Source organism: Hoplias malabaricus, chromosome 10, assembly GCF_029633855.1.
Source record: "Hoplias malabaricus isolate fHopMal1 chromosome 10, fHopMal1.hap1, whole genome shotgun sequence".
In the NCBI taxonomy this organism is placed as follows: Eukaryota; Metazoa; Chordata; class Actinopteri; order Characiformes; family Erythrinidae; genus Hoplias; species Hoplias malabaricus.
In genome coordinates, this window is record NC_089809.1 from 34,024,362 (window position 1) to 34,040,309 (window position 15,948).

Sequence of the window (15,948 nt, forward strand, 5' to 3'; positions counted from 1 at the left end):
AGCTCCTCACCTGAGATGACACCACTTGTGAGGCCAGGAATGCCCTGCACCTCTGTGACATTGTTCAGGACAAAATACTCTTCACAGGTGGAGTTGAGTTCGGAGCTTTGGCAGAACAATGCCCACAGCTTTGTGGTCACTGTCATATTGTCAATGATCTCTGTCTTTGCGCACTTGTCAAAATCGTGGTTCTGGAGAGTACGGTTGCCCAACAAACAGACCCTTTCAAATATAAATACATAAGTAAAATTAATAAATAGGTTCACACAAGGATCCTGGAAAACAAGGGACAATAACCTTCATTCTTTACACTGATTATGTTAAGATATGATCAGATAAACTATATCTTTTATTGGCTTAGTAACTTACGGAAACACTGGTGGTTCAAAGATTGTCTTGATGACTCCAGCATAGATGGCCAGAATTGAGAGGACGACACAGGCCAGAAAGACCAGCGCCAGCTTGTTGACGTACTTCACCCCCACAAACACTACCAGGGCCATCAGGGTCAGGCAGCAGGTGCCATACACCCGCATGTTGTTCAGCATGGCTTCTGCCTCATAAGCCTTCTCTTCTGCTTTGAAGATGGCAGCACTGGGCACAATGTAGGTCTGGAATACAGGAGTTGGGAAAGAAGTCAGATATTAAACAGCTGTTTTCAAATCTGCATGTTTGAGTAGGGAAACTATGAAACTGTGGGGAACACTGGCCTTCAAGGATCAGAGTTGTGCACCTTTATTCTACATGGTTAAAAATGAGGTACAAAATGCCTGTGTCTGTACTGCTTTGTAATAGATGCCAATTGAACCACCTGTACTATATTTGTAACAATACTATTATTAGTAGTAATAGTAGTATTAGTATCTCTGCAAGTACATCAGCAAATGCTTCAGGACAGATCTTCAGTAATGTGTTGTACATAAGAGTTATTGAAATAATAACAATAACAGCAATAAGATCAGATGCCATTATCCCAAGTTTATCTGTCTTGGAAGCAAATAAAAGTGGTATTGAGGCATATATAACTTTAGAGTTGTCCTCATAATGGTTAGAGAACATGCACAGAACTCACCAGGAGAATCTCAATAGTGCCAAGAATGTACATCGCCCCTGCAAATGTGGTGCCCAAATAGAAACACAGTCCTACAGCCCCTCCAAACTCAGGGCCCAGTGAGCGGGAGATCATGTAGTAAGATCCTCCAGCTGTAATGAAAAACAGAACAAGTCAATAAAGAAATTTAAGAGATGTAGGTGTGCAATCCATTTGTGCACAACAATCATTACAGAATAAAAACAAATTACAGGTGAGTACAGAAGTGTCGACAAGCAGAAAGCCACCATCTCACCTGGAACTACTCCATTGGTAGCAATGGCACTCATAGATATAGCTGTAAGCATTGTCTGAAAAATACAGAACAGGGCAGAGTTTTTAAAAAGGTTTATACATTCAAAACCTACTTAAACTACAGAGCTGGGAATATGGTGGAATTAGATACAAGCAGTACATTAAACAATCCTTGAACGTTTATTTTGAAGATGAATGGTAAAGGATGCTATTTCAGAGGTCACTGCTTTAGGAAGGTTTAATTCTTTTCAAGGATATGTGCATCTGGCCATTATGTAACTTGCCTGTGTGTTTGAGTGTCCTTGAGCAGGCTCGGGCAAAATGACCAGAATAAATCCCCTCAGCTGCTTCTGCCTCAGTCTCAGCCCATGCCATGAAAAGCTGGGCTAAAGCCACTTACTGGTCATTTACCTTGAACAGGAGCTTAGCCATTGTAAGAGCACTGCCTGAATGAAGGTGATTCAGTGATCTTTGTCACTTTGAGAACACCAGGAGCGTGTTCTAAAGAAAGTCTCTTACTTTCTCCTGCCTGACATTTCTTTCTGTTTTAAAGTTTTTAATGTAACATTATTATTTATATTTAATGCACCACTATCTACAGAATTAAACTGAACAATCAGATTTAATATTCTAGAGTAGATATAGTCTAGATATAAAATAACAGACCACTCCAGTTTTTCTTAAATCAGCATCTCCACATCTACAGCAGCCATTCCATTCAGGTGTTTGTTGAATGCCTTCACAGACACACCTCATTCTACTTTATGAGGTGCTGATTAGGTGATCACCTGAATAAAATCCTGTTTTAATGAGCAACAGCATAAAAACCACTGCTGCTGACATCACTATTCACATGTTATAGAACTAGCTGGATGGGAAAAGCAGTGCTAGGACTACCCAAAAAGTAAGTGTAGTCAAAATACAACTACAGAAGATGCCAAATGCGTTGAAAAGAAAGGTTCCTAATGAGGAAAAGAAGGGTTCAGTTGTAGCTTTGCTGACAGAGGGATACAGTGAGCGCCATCTTGAAAATTTCAAAAACTGCAGTTCACAAGAACATGGTCAAGCAACCAAGCTACAGACTGGCAGAGGACAAAAACGACTATCTACTGACTGCGATGACCGCCACCTCATTTGAATGTCACATAACAATCGTAAGATGACATCAAGGATTCTGGGGGCAGGGCTGAAGTCAAGCAAAGCTAGAAAATAGACCTTTATCAAAGAGGAGCAAAGAAGAGCTCCTCCAGAAGATTGCAAAAGACCATAAGGATTGGACTGTAGAGGACTGGAATAAGGAGAAGCCTACAAAGCCAGAGTGTCTCACACCCACTGTGAAATTTGGTGCAGGATCGGTGACGATCTGGGGCAAGGCTGGAATTGTCTTTGTGAAGGACACATGAATCAAGCCACTTACAAATCTGTGCTGGAAGAAAACTTGCATCCTTCTGCTCTCACAATGTTCCCCAACTCTGATGATTGGCTTTTTAAACAGGACAATGCTCCATGTCACAGAGCCAGGTCAATCAAAGTGTGGATGAGGGACCACCAGATCAAGGCTCTAACATGGCCAGCCCAATCTCCAGACCTGAACCCCATTGAAAACTTTTGGAATGTGATCTGGAGGAAGATGGATTGACACAAGCCATCCAACAAAGCCGAGCTCCTGGAATTTTTGTGTCAGAAGTGGTGTAAAGTTTTCCAACAGCAATGTGAAAGACTGGTGGAAAGCATGCAAAGGCGTATTAGAGACGTATGACATGTTAATACTGTGTTGTTTCTAAAGGAATATGAGGTTGTTGTTTTTTGCATTATTTGTGGTCTTAAATTTCTGTATCTGTTTTGTTATTTGGAGCATTAGTAATTTTCTAAAAACAGATAAATGTTTATCTGATAAATGTTGCCAGTAGTATATATGTGGTACTATGAAAGATTTTAGGCACCAAACATGAGATATACACAACTATTTATCTCTTTATCTGAGCAGTAAGTGTTTATTTGTTAAAAAACAAACAAACAAATAACACCCAACATTAGAATAAAACCAAATCACATTATTCCAGTGAGTGTGATATTCTTTGTGTGAATGTGTTAACATTTTCCAAATCTCTCCTCGTGGCAGTCCATATTATTTGAGGATATCATCCAATACCTAGTTTTTGCCGGTTAATAAATAATTATTTTAAATAATGTGTGTTGTTGATTTAACAAATTCATGAAATCAAGGAGAATCTGAACAAATCATTGTTCTTCAAACTCACTCTCACTTATTTCTTTATAGAAAAAAAATCTTATTTCTTATTTGTTTTATATTTATTTTATTTGTTTTATATTTACTGTGATTATATATAACTTTATACAAGCACCATGTTACTGAAATGGCATTAGTTTAAATATATATAATTATCTTAGGTGCCTAAGACTACTGCACAGTATTGTATATTAATTAATTCTGCATATTTATGCAGAAAGCAGGGTATTGAATACGACAATAAAATTCAATGATAAAATTTTTGTAGAGGGACTTATTAGTGAGCTGATAACACATTTGTTCCAGCATCTTACACTCATTTCAAGTTTATGTCACACATTTTATGTGATTCAAAAGAGAAACCAGAAAAAATACTATCATGCAGGAATTGGTACAAAACGTATTACTGAACAATAAAATTGAGATATAAATATGGCAAATCAGTAGCCATTTTAAAGTATATTTATGCCAAGATTGTTATAACAGAGACACACATGGCTATGCAGTGCAACCAAAAGCTCATCAAACAGTTCAGTCCATCCCATCATGACTCTGGACTTCATGACTCAAGCTTCTATAATACAACTGTAGTGGAAGCAGTACCAATTTGGACAATGACACAAGGCCAGGAAGTGTATTGCTATACTTGTAAATAAGCATCTCATCGTCTGCTCTAGGTTATAAATAAACAACCGGTCTCAAATTGTCCCAAGCGCAAGAGATTACACACAGAGCTTCCAGGAGCCATCAAATGCATGAGCTGCGTCTGTCGAGGAAGGGAAGCATGACTCTGAGCCAAGGATCAGAAGTGAAGCCCTCACTGTCTCACACACAAATACACGCAATGATACAATCCCATCACAAAGTATTCTTATCCACACAAACTGAATTAACCATTGTTAGGCAACAAAAACAATAATCTTAATGGCTCTTGTGGTAAGTCCCTTAAAGTATCTGGTGTCCAAAGAAACTGGAATAAAAAATTCCTTAATTTTTACGAATCTGTCACAAAAATATTCCGATCGCAATCTGACTTTTTGGAAACAAACTTTATAGAAAGATACATATCTAACAATCTGAAAGTCCACGGTAACTTCTAATCTCAAAAAAATAAAAATACCTATAATATCCCACACATTGTGTGACTGTGTTAAATGTGTATTTCTTCCTAAAGGTGACTAGAACTTTGAGTGTGATGGCTTACATTTAAATACTCATTATTCAAATTAGATTAAATTTATTAAATTTCATGTGGTCTTATTAAAATGTATCCATGCAACGCAGACAACAATAGGCATTTTAAATTGAGCCAATTACATAAAACAATTTAAGTGTTGGAGTATTCTTATGATTAGCAACCACACCGTTTAAAAGAGAAATGTACAATAATCCGGAACCATGGAGCACACTTACACAAGAACAGCACATAGCTACAATGATAAAGGCCTCCAAGATGCCTGCGGTCCCCACAATCCAGGTCATTCGCAGAAACAGGATGACTCCTAGGATATTCTGCAGGCAGGGCAGGTAAACACCAATGAACGTCCCCATCTGTGGACTCTGTTCAGAGAAAAACACAAAGTGTCACCTCAATACATATACTTCAACCAATAGCTACATACATACAAACAGAAATACACTTCAGTACAGAGTACATCACTAATACAACAATATTATTAGAAATTTGAATTTAAAAGAGTGCAGTATTCAGATAACAAGTGCTGCAGTTTTGCTTTAATGGATTTGTTGGTGAGATCTAGAGCTTAATTTGTTAAAAATAACACACATAACCAGCAAATGAATTGTGCAAAATACAAAGGAAAAACCTGACTTTGCTAAAACCTTAACTCCGTAATTTAAAAAAGATGTCTGAGACCATTTTACACTGCTATGTTTTCACTAAGCAAAGCCTAACCAAACACTGCAAACTGTTCAGTCAGATCACATGCTCGTAAACATGACAAAGGCATAAAGTACACATACAGCTCAGCTGAACTAAGAGTCACACACTGCCCTCTTTAGCGTTTCCCACTGCCGATACTCTGCAAATCATTAAAGTAGCATCAAACATTTAAAGGTGTCTCATGGCCCACCCAGCAATCCCTGAACCTACCAGCAAAGCAGAGATCAAATCACCTTCTGTCTTTTTGCAGAGCTACTCTTTGTCCTGAGAATGATCTATTAGGAATCACAGCTCTCTTTCATGCTGTACTGGAAGTGCCTTCCAGCGTCACAAGCCTTGGATTCAGAACAATGTTGTCTTCACTCTTCTACACATTCTCGGTCTGCAGTCTGGCCAATCAGTGGTAGCCATTCCACTTTGTTGGATAAAATGTAATGAGCCTGTCTAACATGTGGTTTTCATGGCATTACTTGCCTGTTTTCTAATACATAATTTAGAAATTTATGTACTTAGGTCAGCAATAACCGACGAAGGACATATTTAAATTGAAGGTGCCTTCAGGGCTTGGAATTTGCCAAACAAAGGAAAAAGTTGCGCTTGACCATTAGATATGCGCATATAAAAATAAGCCCCTATAATCAGTTTCATTTTGTATATGATTGCTACTGATATGTTTGAGAAAAAGAAATAGTTCTCATATGAAAACTGCTTTTGAAAACAGAGCATTCATCACAACTTTTTAAATTAATTATCTGGGCATTTTTGCTGAGAGATTATTTTTGCAAGGGTGCACAAGCTTGCATTCTAAATATTGTAACTGCCAAAAATAGGGAGAGCTATTTTTTGTTAGTTCTTGATTCACTGCAACCAGTTTTAAGGGATCCACTGGAGACAAACTGTACTTACATATAGTTAATTCTCTCTACCAAGTCAAGCACATTTTAAAACAATACTATTTCACTGAGAAGATAATGACTGAATGGAGAGAACAGAGGATAAATACAAGCTTATACCCTGAGTGCACAACCCTATAATTGCCTTCAACAATAGATCGATTCAGAATAATTTTTTTTACTGCCCAACCACAAAATTACCTATTCTGAGCGCCTACGACTTACTTTGACAGTTTTCTTTTTTGCTCCCTCCTCCTCATCTGCCTCTTCGTGCTCCCGAACCCCCTGTGTGAGGTTGGTGTAGTTGGCCAGTTTGCTGAGTAGTGATGACACCATGGGGTTGCTATCCATTTCTTCCTGTAAAATAAAAATAATAAAAAAATCAATTTTGAAGAAAATACAGTCCATGACTCTCCAATGCAATTCAAAGAATTCAACCCATAAAACATTGGTTGTTGATCAATATAATAACCAAGTGTAGAAAGAGATTTTACGATCGGTAAATAACTTTACTATTGGCTATAAACATGAATCATTTTAGAACAATTTCCAAATAAGCAGGTCTTTCAGTATTGGGAGTAGTTAATTTAATTATCATAGCATTGTGAGATTAAGTACCTATTTAATTAGTAGTTATTTAATGTAAAACAAAAAAAAAGATAGTTACACATGGTTAATAGCATCTCCAAAAGTAAACGCGAGGTGTACCTCAAACAGTGCCATGTTTTTTCCATCGTAAAGGGTGCCTTTATCATTGTCTGTGTTGTTGATGAATGGACTGCTTTCCTTTGGAATTCCATCACCTGCAGCAAGAAAGAGAGAAAGGTGGGATTTATCTTTAGGAGCCTTAATCTCATTGTAGCTTCATACAAATAGGGGACCCTTACTTTTATTAAATGTGATATGTAATAAGATATATAATGATCACTTGGGTTTACTTAAATATTCAATGCTATTAAAGCAATATGAAATATCTTTTTTCTAAAATGTTTTTTAAATAATATTTGTTTAAACACAATATTTTTTCTGGACATGTCAAGAATATTACAATTTCATTATGAGCAGCTAAATGTTGTATAATTAAGAAGCACATTATTATGTTAGCATAGCACAGCTTATTTGATTACACATAATACACTAAGACAAAATGGAAAAAAGGAAAAAAGTGCCCACTATTAGTGCACTGCTTCACGTATGTATGACATATACGGTGAAAGTCTCATGAAAAGTATCATGATGTGAAGTTCTGCCATATCAGTCTCCCCCATCCACCCAAAACAAAATAACTAGAGTGTGACTCACATCAATATTCTTTTCACTTTCTGAATTGTATGGACGGAAGTGTGTGTGTGCTCAGTCAGTCTCATATAAGACCCAACAACATCACCACACACACCGGTCTGATCATAGCGCAGGAAACAACTGTAGACCTCTATTCCAACTATTTTACTGACAAGGGCAGCAGGAATGCTGAGAGACCGTTTCCATCTGACGCCTTGCCTAAATAACACAGGAAACACCACAACGCCTGCAGTGCCTGATTAGGATCAGCTGAAAAGGTCATGAACTCTGGGTACAGTTTTAAAAGCCTGACATTTTGAATTTTGTAATATATTATACTTTTACTTTTCTGATTTTAATATACACAATGATTAGATTTCGCTATACAGAGTCATGAACAAATCACTGCAATTAAATAAAAAAAACGGAACAAAACTGAATGCCAAACACAGTGGAAGTGAAACTCATAGTCCCATTCAGTCCATCTGACACTACCTTCGATTTTCCTATAATTAGAACATAACGGCGATCAATGTCTTCCCTCTGGTTCTATGGGTCAGCGAATCTCACTCTGAAAATACAGAGAACTGAGAACAGCAACCTATAACTTACTATTGTGGCCTACCCTGCCAGAAAACACTCAATGTCTAAAACGCATGAAAGCATTTAATTACCCTGTGATGCATACCACACATCCATCAAACAAACAGCCTTATTGTTAAAAATAGTGTGTGGTGTACAATTATGAACGACTTGAAAAAAATGTAATAAAAATAAAATGTAAATGCCCACATGGGAAGCTCTACACAGAGTTTACTCAAAACCCAACTATTAGTAAGATATAAAAGAAAACATCACAAGAGTCTAAACCAAAGACTTTCCATAAACAAGCCTGATTTTATAATTATAAAATGTAGAAAAGAACTGAATCAACTTCTTCTTACATACCACTGATCAACAAATAAAGACAGATGTGCTTGGCAGTAGTGCACAAACAACTGAAAGTGACAAAAAAAAAAATATTTGATTACTACTGTAAAAAACTTGACCATTAAAATTCATACCAATGTATGACCTATGACCCTGGTGCCCTGCTTTTTGTAGCAGGCTGCTAGTCATAATTTACTATCACGTTTAAGTCAACTAAAGGTTTGTAAAGCTCCAGCAGAATATTTTCTGACATTAAACTGTGATACATTGGAAGGCTCTGAAAGACATTCTAAAGCACTGGGCAAAGCAAATGTTTTTACACAGGCAGAAATCTGACACTGCTTTGCAACGGCAACACTGCTTTTCTTCAAACATGAATGCTGTCAGACCATCCAGACAGCAGGCATACGCAAGAGGTTTTAAAGTTTGGACACAGGCATCCTAAAGAACCACATACACTAACTTTTTTAAAAAAGCTTACAAACCATGGAACATTATACAAAACAAAATATATGTTTTAACAGCCTGAAAATGTATATTCCGAGTGGTATTACATCATGAATAGATCTGTAAAAGGGATGTAGAAAATGAAATTGAAAATAATCAACAGATCTTTTTTTTTTATCTGGCACTGGAATAAGGCTTAGATGTGACTGATATTAGTATGCAGGTTTTTATTAATCTAGAGTTAATAAGAAAGCTGAATATATGCTTGGTGCCAAGTTATTAATTTATATTAATGCATTTTTAAACCTCTATATACTAGGTACCTGCATTGGCAGCCATGCTTGAAATACACTTTATATAGCATCTACCTAGAATTTCCATATTGGTGCATCCCTAAAGTTTAATACAGTATCAGTCCCTCAGATCCGTTAGTACAGGCTGGGTGAACTTTGGCCCCATGACTTCTGATTTTCACTCAGCCATCTGGGTAAGGAAAAAAAGCTTCCAGCTTAAGCCATGTGTTTCCAGAGCAAGCGCAGATGCCCTTCCAGCATCATTGTCAGTGAAACAGGAGCAGACAGCAAAGATAATCCAGTTCAAGTAGGTAATACAGCAACACTTCAGCAAGTCACAGATGAAATACAAAAAACTGGAGCAAAATTAAACATCATGATGAATGTCATTCACTACCTGTTAGTTAGAACAAATCCATGAATTACCAAATCCTCTTTGAAACAGACGTTAATGCTCTGGTTGTGATGGGCCGAGTCTAATTCTGACCCTCGTGATTCTTTGCTTCCACAGATTCAATTACACAGTTCCTGTTGCACTCTTTTAGCATTTCTCCAGCGTGGGCACAAGGCCCATGTTGAGTAACTGGAAGGCAGCAGTAGTAAATCAGCCCATGGAAGTGATACTGAGTAGGTGACGTGTGTAACATTCTGTTCCCAGGTCAGTGAACAGAAAAAGGTTTGTTAACAATTCAAGAAGAAAAAAATAACCACCAACTATCTATAAAAAAAAACATCTTTACATGTTCAGATTCAGTTACAGTAGACATGTAATATGCCCAAACCTATACAGTAAAAAGAGCTAAAACTTTACAGTAGTACTCCCTAGCCATTCATTTCACTTTGGGAAAATGTGTATTATGTATTAACGAGAGATGTTGCATAGGGGTGAGCGGTGGGGGGAGTGGGGGTTTGGGGGTGGAGGAATACAGGCGACAGTATGGCATATTCCCATGAGACATGATCCACTTTCATTTACCAGGAAGAGGACAATGACCTACTTTACCGATACACTGCTGGCGTCACACTCACTTAGTCAAGCCTTCATAATAGTATACAATAAGTCTCCACTAGCCACTGATCGAGCACCAGGCCAAACTGGCAAAATGAAGTGAGAGTGTAAAGAAAAAGGGAAGGAAAAAAAAGAGGCAATAAAATGAATTGAGAGCTAAATGTCTCCTTCAGGATCAAGAAAAAAGGGTTCTCAGCAGCGATGCACACACAGACTTTGCCAGTTGGTCAGGAATAAACATTCTGTACCAAATCAGCTACAACCAGAGCCACAGCTCACTCATAAGTGGACATGTGAGGGCAAAAGGTCAGTGTTACCTTTGACAACAGCCTCATGCAGCTAAACCTGTGCACACACACCAAGTCTTCTCTTTTGGAACACAATTTTCACCCATAAAAGTCAGAATGCCATTGCTGGAATAGTGCATAAACTATACTGTAGATAAGGATAATAATCCAGAAAATCCAGACTGGCTGAGTTGTGATGTCAGAGTGGAAGAAACATCTGTGGATTCTTAAGGAACTGAAGCATGAATAGAACCGATTTTTTCCCTCTCTGTTAAATATCTAAACATTAAGAGGTATTGATCTGATGGTGAGTTTTTGCCATCTACCGTGTCTTTCAGGATTATGAGTCCCATTTCTCTGTATATATTAATAACTTAACATTCTCAAACTCATACTCAAACCCTGTAGCTTCAGCTTACTGTAGTCTCTAGTTATCTCTGCCTCTAGAGGGCAGGAAGTATACCCAAGCTGTGAAGTGTCAGTGTACCTTGGTTCATACCTGTAACAGAAGTAAGCCTGGTGGTTGCGGCGGAGGAGTACTGACTGGTAAACATTATTCTAAAAATGCGTTATTCAGTACGTAGTTTTGTACTCTATGTACTGCAACAATGGCCAGTAATGAGGTCCTGAGGCTGATAGAAAATACGGTCAAGAGAAATCAACTTTGTTTAACAAAATGCATGTGTTTAAGTCATTTTCAGACGCCTGCTTTCTATATCATACAGACAGCTATTATAAGTAACTGGTTAACATAGATATTATGAACCTGATCAAAAACTGTAATACTACAGTGGCCTAGGCCGATTTATACTTCTGCGTTGACTCGATGCAGAGCGTACATCATTGCGATCGTTTTATACTTCTGCGTTGCTGTCTGCGTCACTTTGCAATTACACCACCACACCACTAGGGCTGAATCTCAAACATCTATGTAGTGGTGTAGTAGAACTACTTTTATAAATCGTTGAAGTGCACTTTTTATGGGTAATTCGTTAATTGGGACAGAGCAGAGTTTACATGAGGTGCCATGAATTTAACTAATACAAAGCCGGCACGTTTCTCCCGCGTGGTATTGCTTCTCTTTGAGTAATTTTTCTCCTCCGGAGACCTCCGTATTTTTCCTTTGTTCACCATTTTTATTTATCCCTGAAGCCCACACCATGCCTAAAAAACACTCACCCATCTTTTCCCACACAAATTCTCAATGTGAGATGAAAAGGCAAGTATGATTTACTATGTGCCCCCTCCATGGTGTATTCCTGCCTTGCGCCCAATGATTCCAGGTCGGCTCTGGACCCACCGCGACCCTGAATTGGATAAGCGCTTACAGATAATGAATGAATGAATGAATTTACTATGTGATCTAATATATTGTTGCCATATGACATATTTAATTTGGTCAAAATTTTACATGCTTATAAGTCTATTTTTATTATCCATACATAAAAACAATCAGTTCTCTATATGATACACAGAGTGTCCAAAAACCACCCCATGTAATAAGTGAATTCAATTACACTGCATATGTTGTTGATATGGGTTTCCATGTGTGACTTGAAAGCCAATAGAGAAGCCCTCGTACAGAGCAGCAGCACATGAGTCTAAGAGTGCTATGCCCAGTGCCAACGCTTGTAACATTTGTAAAGGGCAGAGAAGTCATTTTCACTAAAGACGTGTCCCCACCATTTTCTATAATGCACATTGAGTTTAAAATCACATGACATGACAGAGTTTTGTTGTATGATAAGATAATGGGAGGGTAGCTAAAGGTTAGTTATGTTTTCTGGACTGCATGTGAACGCAGGAGTGAACGCTGGTTGATAACAGGTTATTAAGTCAATTTTAACTATTGTGTATCTGGAAGCTTTGTGAAAAAAGATGCTGTAGAGCATGGTTTATTTGGACAAGCAATGAGAACATGCAGTCAGAAACCTAGCATTTAAAACACAGTATAACAATACAGACAGTAATTATGTGCATTGCAGCACCACAATCAACAAACACTCATTACATGCATGCAGTCAGATGACACACAAATGCCATGAATGAGTTTCCCAGAAGCGCTGAGGCTAACGTCCACTCCAGAGTATTCATAGTGATACATTCTCTACCACCCCACTGTGGCTTTTACAGTACAGCTTACAATTTGTGAATTCACAACCATAGAGTAATGTTGAACGCGTATGTCATGTTTAAAAGACCAGGTACATGTTCACAGCTCTGATGGTGCCTTCCACAATCTCCACAGAGCTTCATCCATTCACCCAGGTTACAACAACTGTCACTGCTCTTTATTCAAGTGTCTACACAAAGACCCAATTTAGGATATCAACAAAATCAAATATGAAAAATTTAGATACATACTCACCAAACTAACCCTTGAAGATTACAGTTTCATGTACATAAAACGCACATTCAAATGTGATTGTTTCTATGAACTAATAAAAGGCCATAAAAGAACAGTATTTCATTATTTAAGTTCTGAGATTTGAATGCTAAATGAAGTGTGCTAGAATTCAGGTTCACAAGCCGTGTGTTTTAAGTTAAAATTCCCCCCTTAAGACTTCTTAAGACTTGTTAGTTGAATAACATACACTTAATACTGTATCTCAGGGTCCTTTTTAAAATAGCATTCCAATATAAAAACAATACCTTAACCCTATTAATATTACTACTTAATATTCTGGGCACTAAAAAAATGATGAAAATGTGCTGAAATATATGTGAGGGAACGAAAAATATGGAATAAACTTAAATTAACACATGGGATCATGGGGGAATTACATCAGTGCTCAATTTTTCGATGAAGCTGGATTACTACACTGAAGTGTCAACATTATATTAATTTTACTGTACTAGTAATCATACAAATAGATTATGTTAATCAAGCTGTATTTAGTTCATAAATGTTTTTACAACAGCATTGCTCGATATTTACATAGAAATCACAGAGCCTCACATCTGCCCACAGTCTGCTCTTATCAGTTCATCCCTTACGCAAAATCTTCCATCGCAGTGATGGACCCAAATAGTCTGCGAATTGTGATTAACAACCACTAGCTCTTGATTAAAAAAAGGTATTGGCCTAAATTACAATGAAGCAAAGAACGTTTGGAAAGGTTAAAGGGATTTCTCATGTCACCACCTCCCTGTATTTCACAGTATCCAATACATTGATGGGGACAGGTTAAAAAACATTCTCTTAAAACTCAAGAAACTTTAATCACTCTGTTGGTATTCACTACAACAGAAATCCATAACAAGTCCTACAGCTTAAACATTAATCAGTTGGAAGAGGACATGTATGAGATGATTCAGTTTTGGGCAATCACAGATCTTGACAGCTGCGTGCAGCATTCTTTGATTTATGGCCATGCCCCACTCGTCTGTGGACCGCACTGGCCTCATTACAGCTGAAATGACTGGGGGTTGCGACCTGCCTCTGTGATGTATGACTGCAGGTGTACCTGAAGCTCTCTGTAGGCTCTTATAGTGCCGAGTTTGCAGTGAAGTCCTTCATGCTGACCATGACTTGACCTCTATGAGCGCTCTGGGATGCAGTGTGATCGAGTGCTAAACATGAAAGTAGGAAACACCCACTCGTTTTAGCTCAAATCAGCTGGTTTTGAGCATACGAATAAAAGACAGGCACCATCTGCACCATCTGAATCCCATCTCTTCCACTCATTATTTTTAAGAACCGATGCAGAGCTCTGTATGACTTTCCTGTATGACATCTTAAATGATGCTTCTGTTAACTGGCTCTAAGCAGCCAAATGCAGTGTGGGGACTTTATTCAGTCCTTCTTCATGATTTCGAAATCTTTTAGAGTACAAATAAAAATTACTCATACATGGCTAAGACCCCTTTTATAACCGGGAACAAAAGACAGTACCTGAAGACCACCCACCGCTGAAATCAAAGCATCATTACCAAACACCTTCAGTCTAGGTCTCTATGGTAATAAATGACCACGCACTCTATTTATACCTGCTAAGCTCTATCTGTAAGCTGCCTAGCACACCTAGGTTATGTTCACGACACAACATGAGCAAGAGCAAGACGGTAAGATGTGAGTGGGTGGTGTTATCACTTCAATCCTTTTATCCAACTCTGCTTGGTCCCAGGCAATGACAAGAGCCAAAGTCAAGCAATGTACTGTAAGTACATCTACAGTTTTAAAACAGTTTAAGACTGCCTCTGAGCTTCGTATTCCTGACAAACACCAATATAATGCCCCTAATCAGACACAATGCAAATATAGAAAGCAAACACACCGGGAAACCAAGAATTTGAGAAAACAACCAAAAGAAGTAAAGGTAAGCAAGCCACTAATGTCCTTCCACCTGGTCCTACCTGAGAACTGAGGGAAAACTGCTTTCAATCATCCATCAGAAGCCACAGAGCAGAAGTTGACCCCTGTTCACTTACCCTTCCGGCGGGAGCACTCTCCCTGCTCCATGCTGATGGAGTGGAGAGGGCTGAGGTAGGGGCTGCCAGGGGTCCCTGGAGAGCCTCTGAATGTGTGTGTGGGGGGGTCTCCCTGATGTGAGGATGGTACTAGGCTAGACTAACCTGTGCTCTGAAGATCAGCTATTGTGACACTGCCTGCCAGACGCTAACCGCACATTAACTGCTGATCCCTGAACATCGGCACTACCAGAGGAGGAGGAGCAAAGAATAGAGGGGGGGGGTGTTGAAAGAGAGGGAGAGGGAGAGAGAGCGAGAAATGTGTGTGTGTGTGAGAGAGAGAGAGAGAGAGAGAGAGGACAGAAAGAGAAAAAGAGTGCAAGTGATCATGAGAGGGATGTGCAGCTGCTCACCTACCCGTACAAGTACAGTGTTCCACTGCACAACAACACTTTAGAAAGCAGGAGTGAAATGACATCAGTACGTGCAGTGAACCACAGCACTGTGTTAAAAAAAACAAAAAAAAAAACGAAACAACAATAAAGTCATATCACGTGTCACTGGACATACAGGACCGCTGAAAGTCCAGAGTGACCAAATGTGAAACACGTCAAAATGAAAATACAAGGAGAAGAAAGACACTCCTCCCAGAACTGGTTAGGGGTCAGGAAGAGGTCAGGGAACTTCCCCACTGAACACATCTCAAATACGGCCATGCTGGATCAAGAGTCTGTGCCTGGGATGTGGGAATATAACCATTAGAGATTTTGGGTATGGCAAGAAGTTAAAGTTGAAGCTAACACTTGGGTGAGTGTTCATTAATCACCTGTTCATCAGCATGTGAACATGGGAGTAATCACTTAAACAGATTAGCCAAATCCTGTCCTTTTATAAAACAC

The 15,948-nt window shown here is 38.5% G+C and overlaps 1 protein-coding gene across 7 annotated transcripts in view; it reads right to left on the reverse strand.

The window, feature by feature from the left end:
- The window catches only part of slc12a7b (solute carrier family 12 member 7b), a 67,557-nt gene that overhangs the window by 19,810 nt on the left and 31,799 nt on the right, over positions 1-15,948 (reverse strand). For all 7 annotated transcript variants that reach the window (XM_066683643.1, XM_066683642.1, XM_066683640.1 and 4 more), the window contains exons 2-8: positions 7,101-7,195; positions 6,618-6,749; positions 5,010-5,156; positions 1,347-1,401; positions 1,073-1,203; positions 370-611; positions 11-222 (exon numbers count right to left, since the gene is read on the reverse strand). In XM_066683643.1, coding sequence (XP_066539740.1) covers positions 11-222; positions 370-611; positions 1,073-1,203; positions 1,347-1,401; positions 5,010-5,156; positions 6,618-6,749; positions 7,101-7,195 — 1,014 coding nt within the window. The remainder of the gene's footprint in view (positions 1-10; positions 223-369; positions 612-1,072; positions 1,204-1,346; positions 1,402-5,009; positions 5,157-6,617; positions 6,750-7,100; positions 7,196-15,948) is intronic.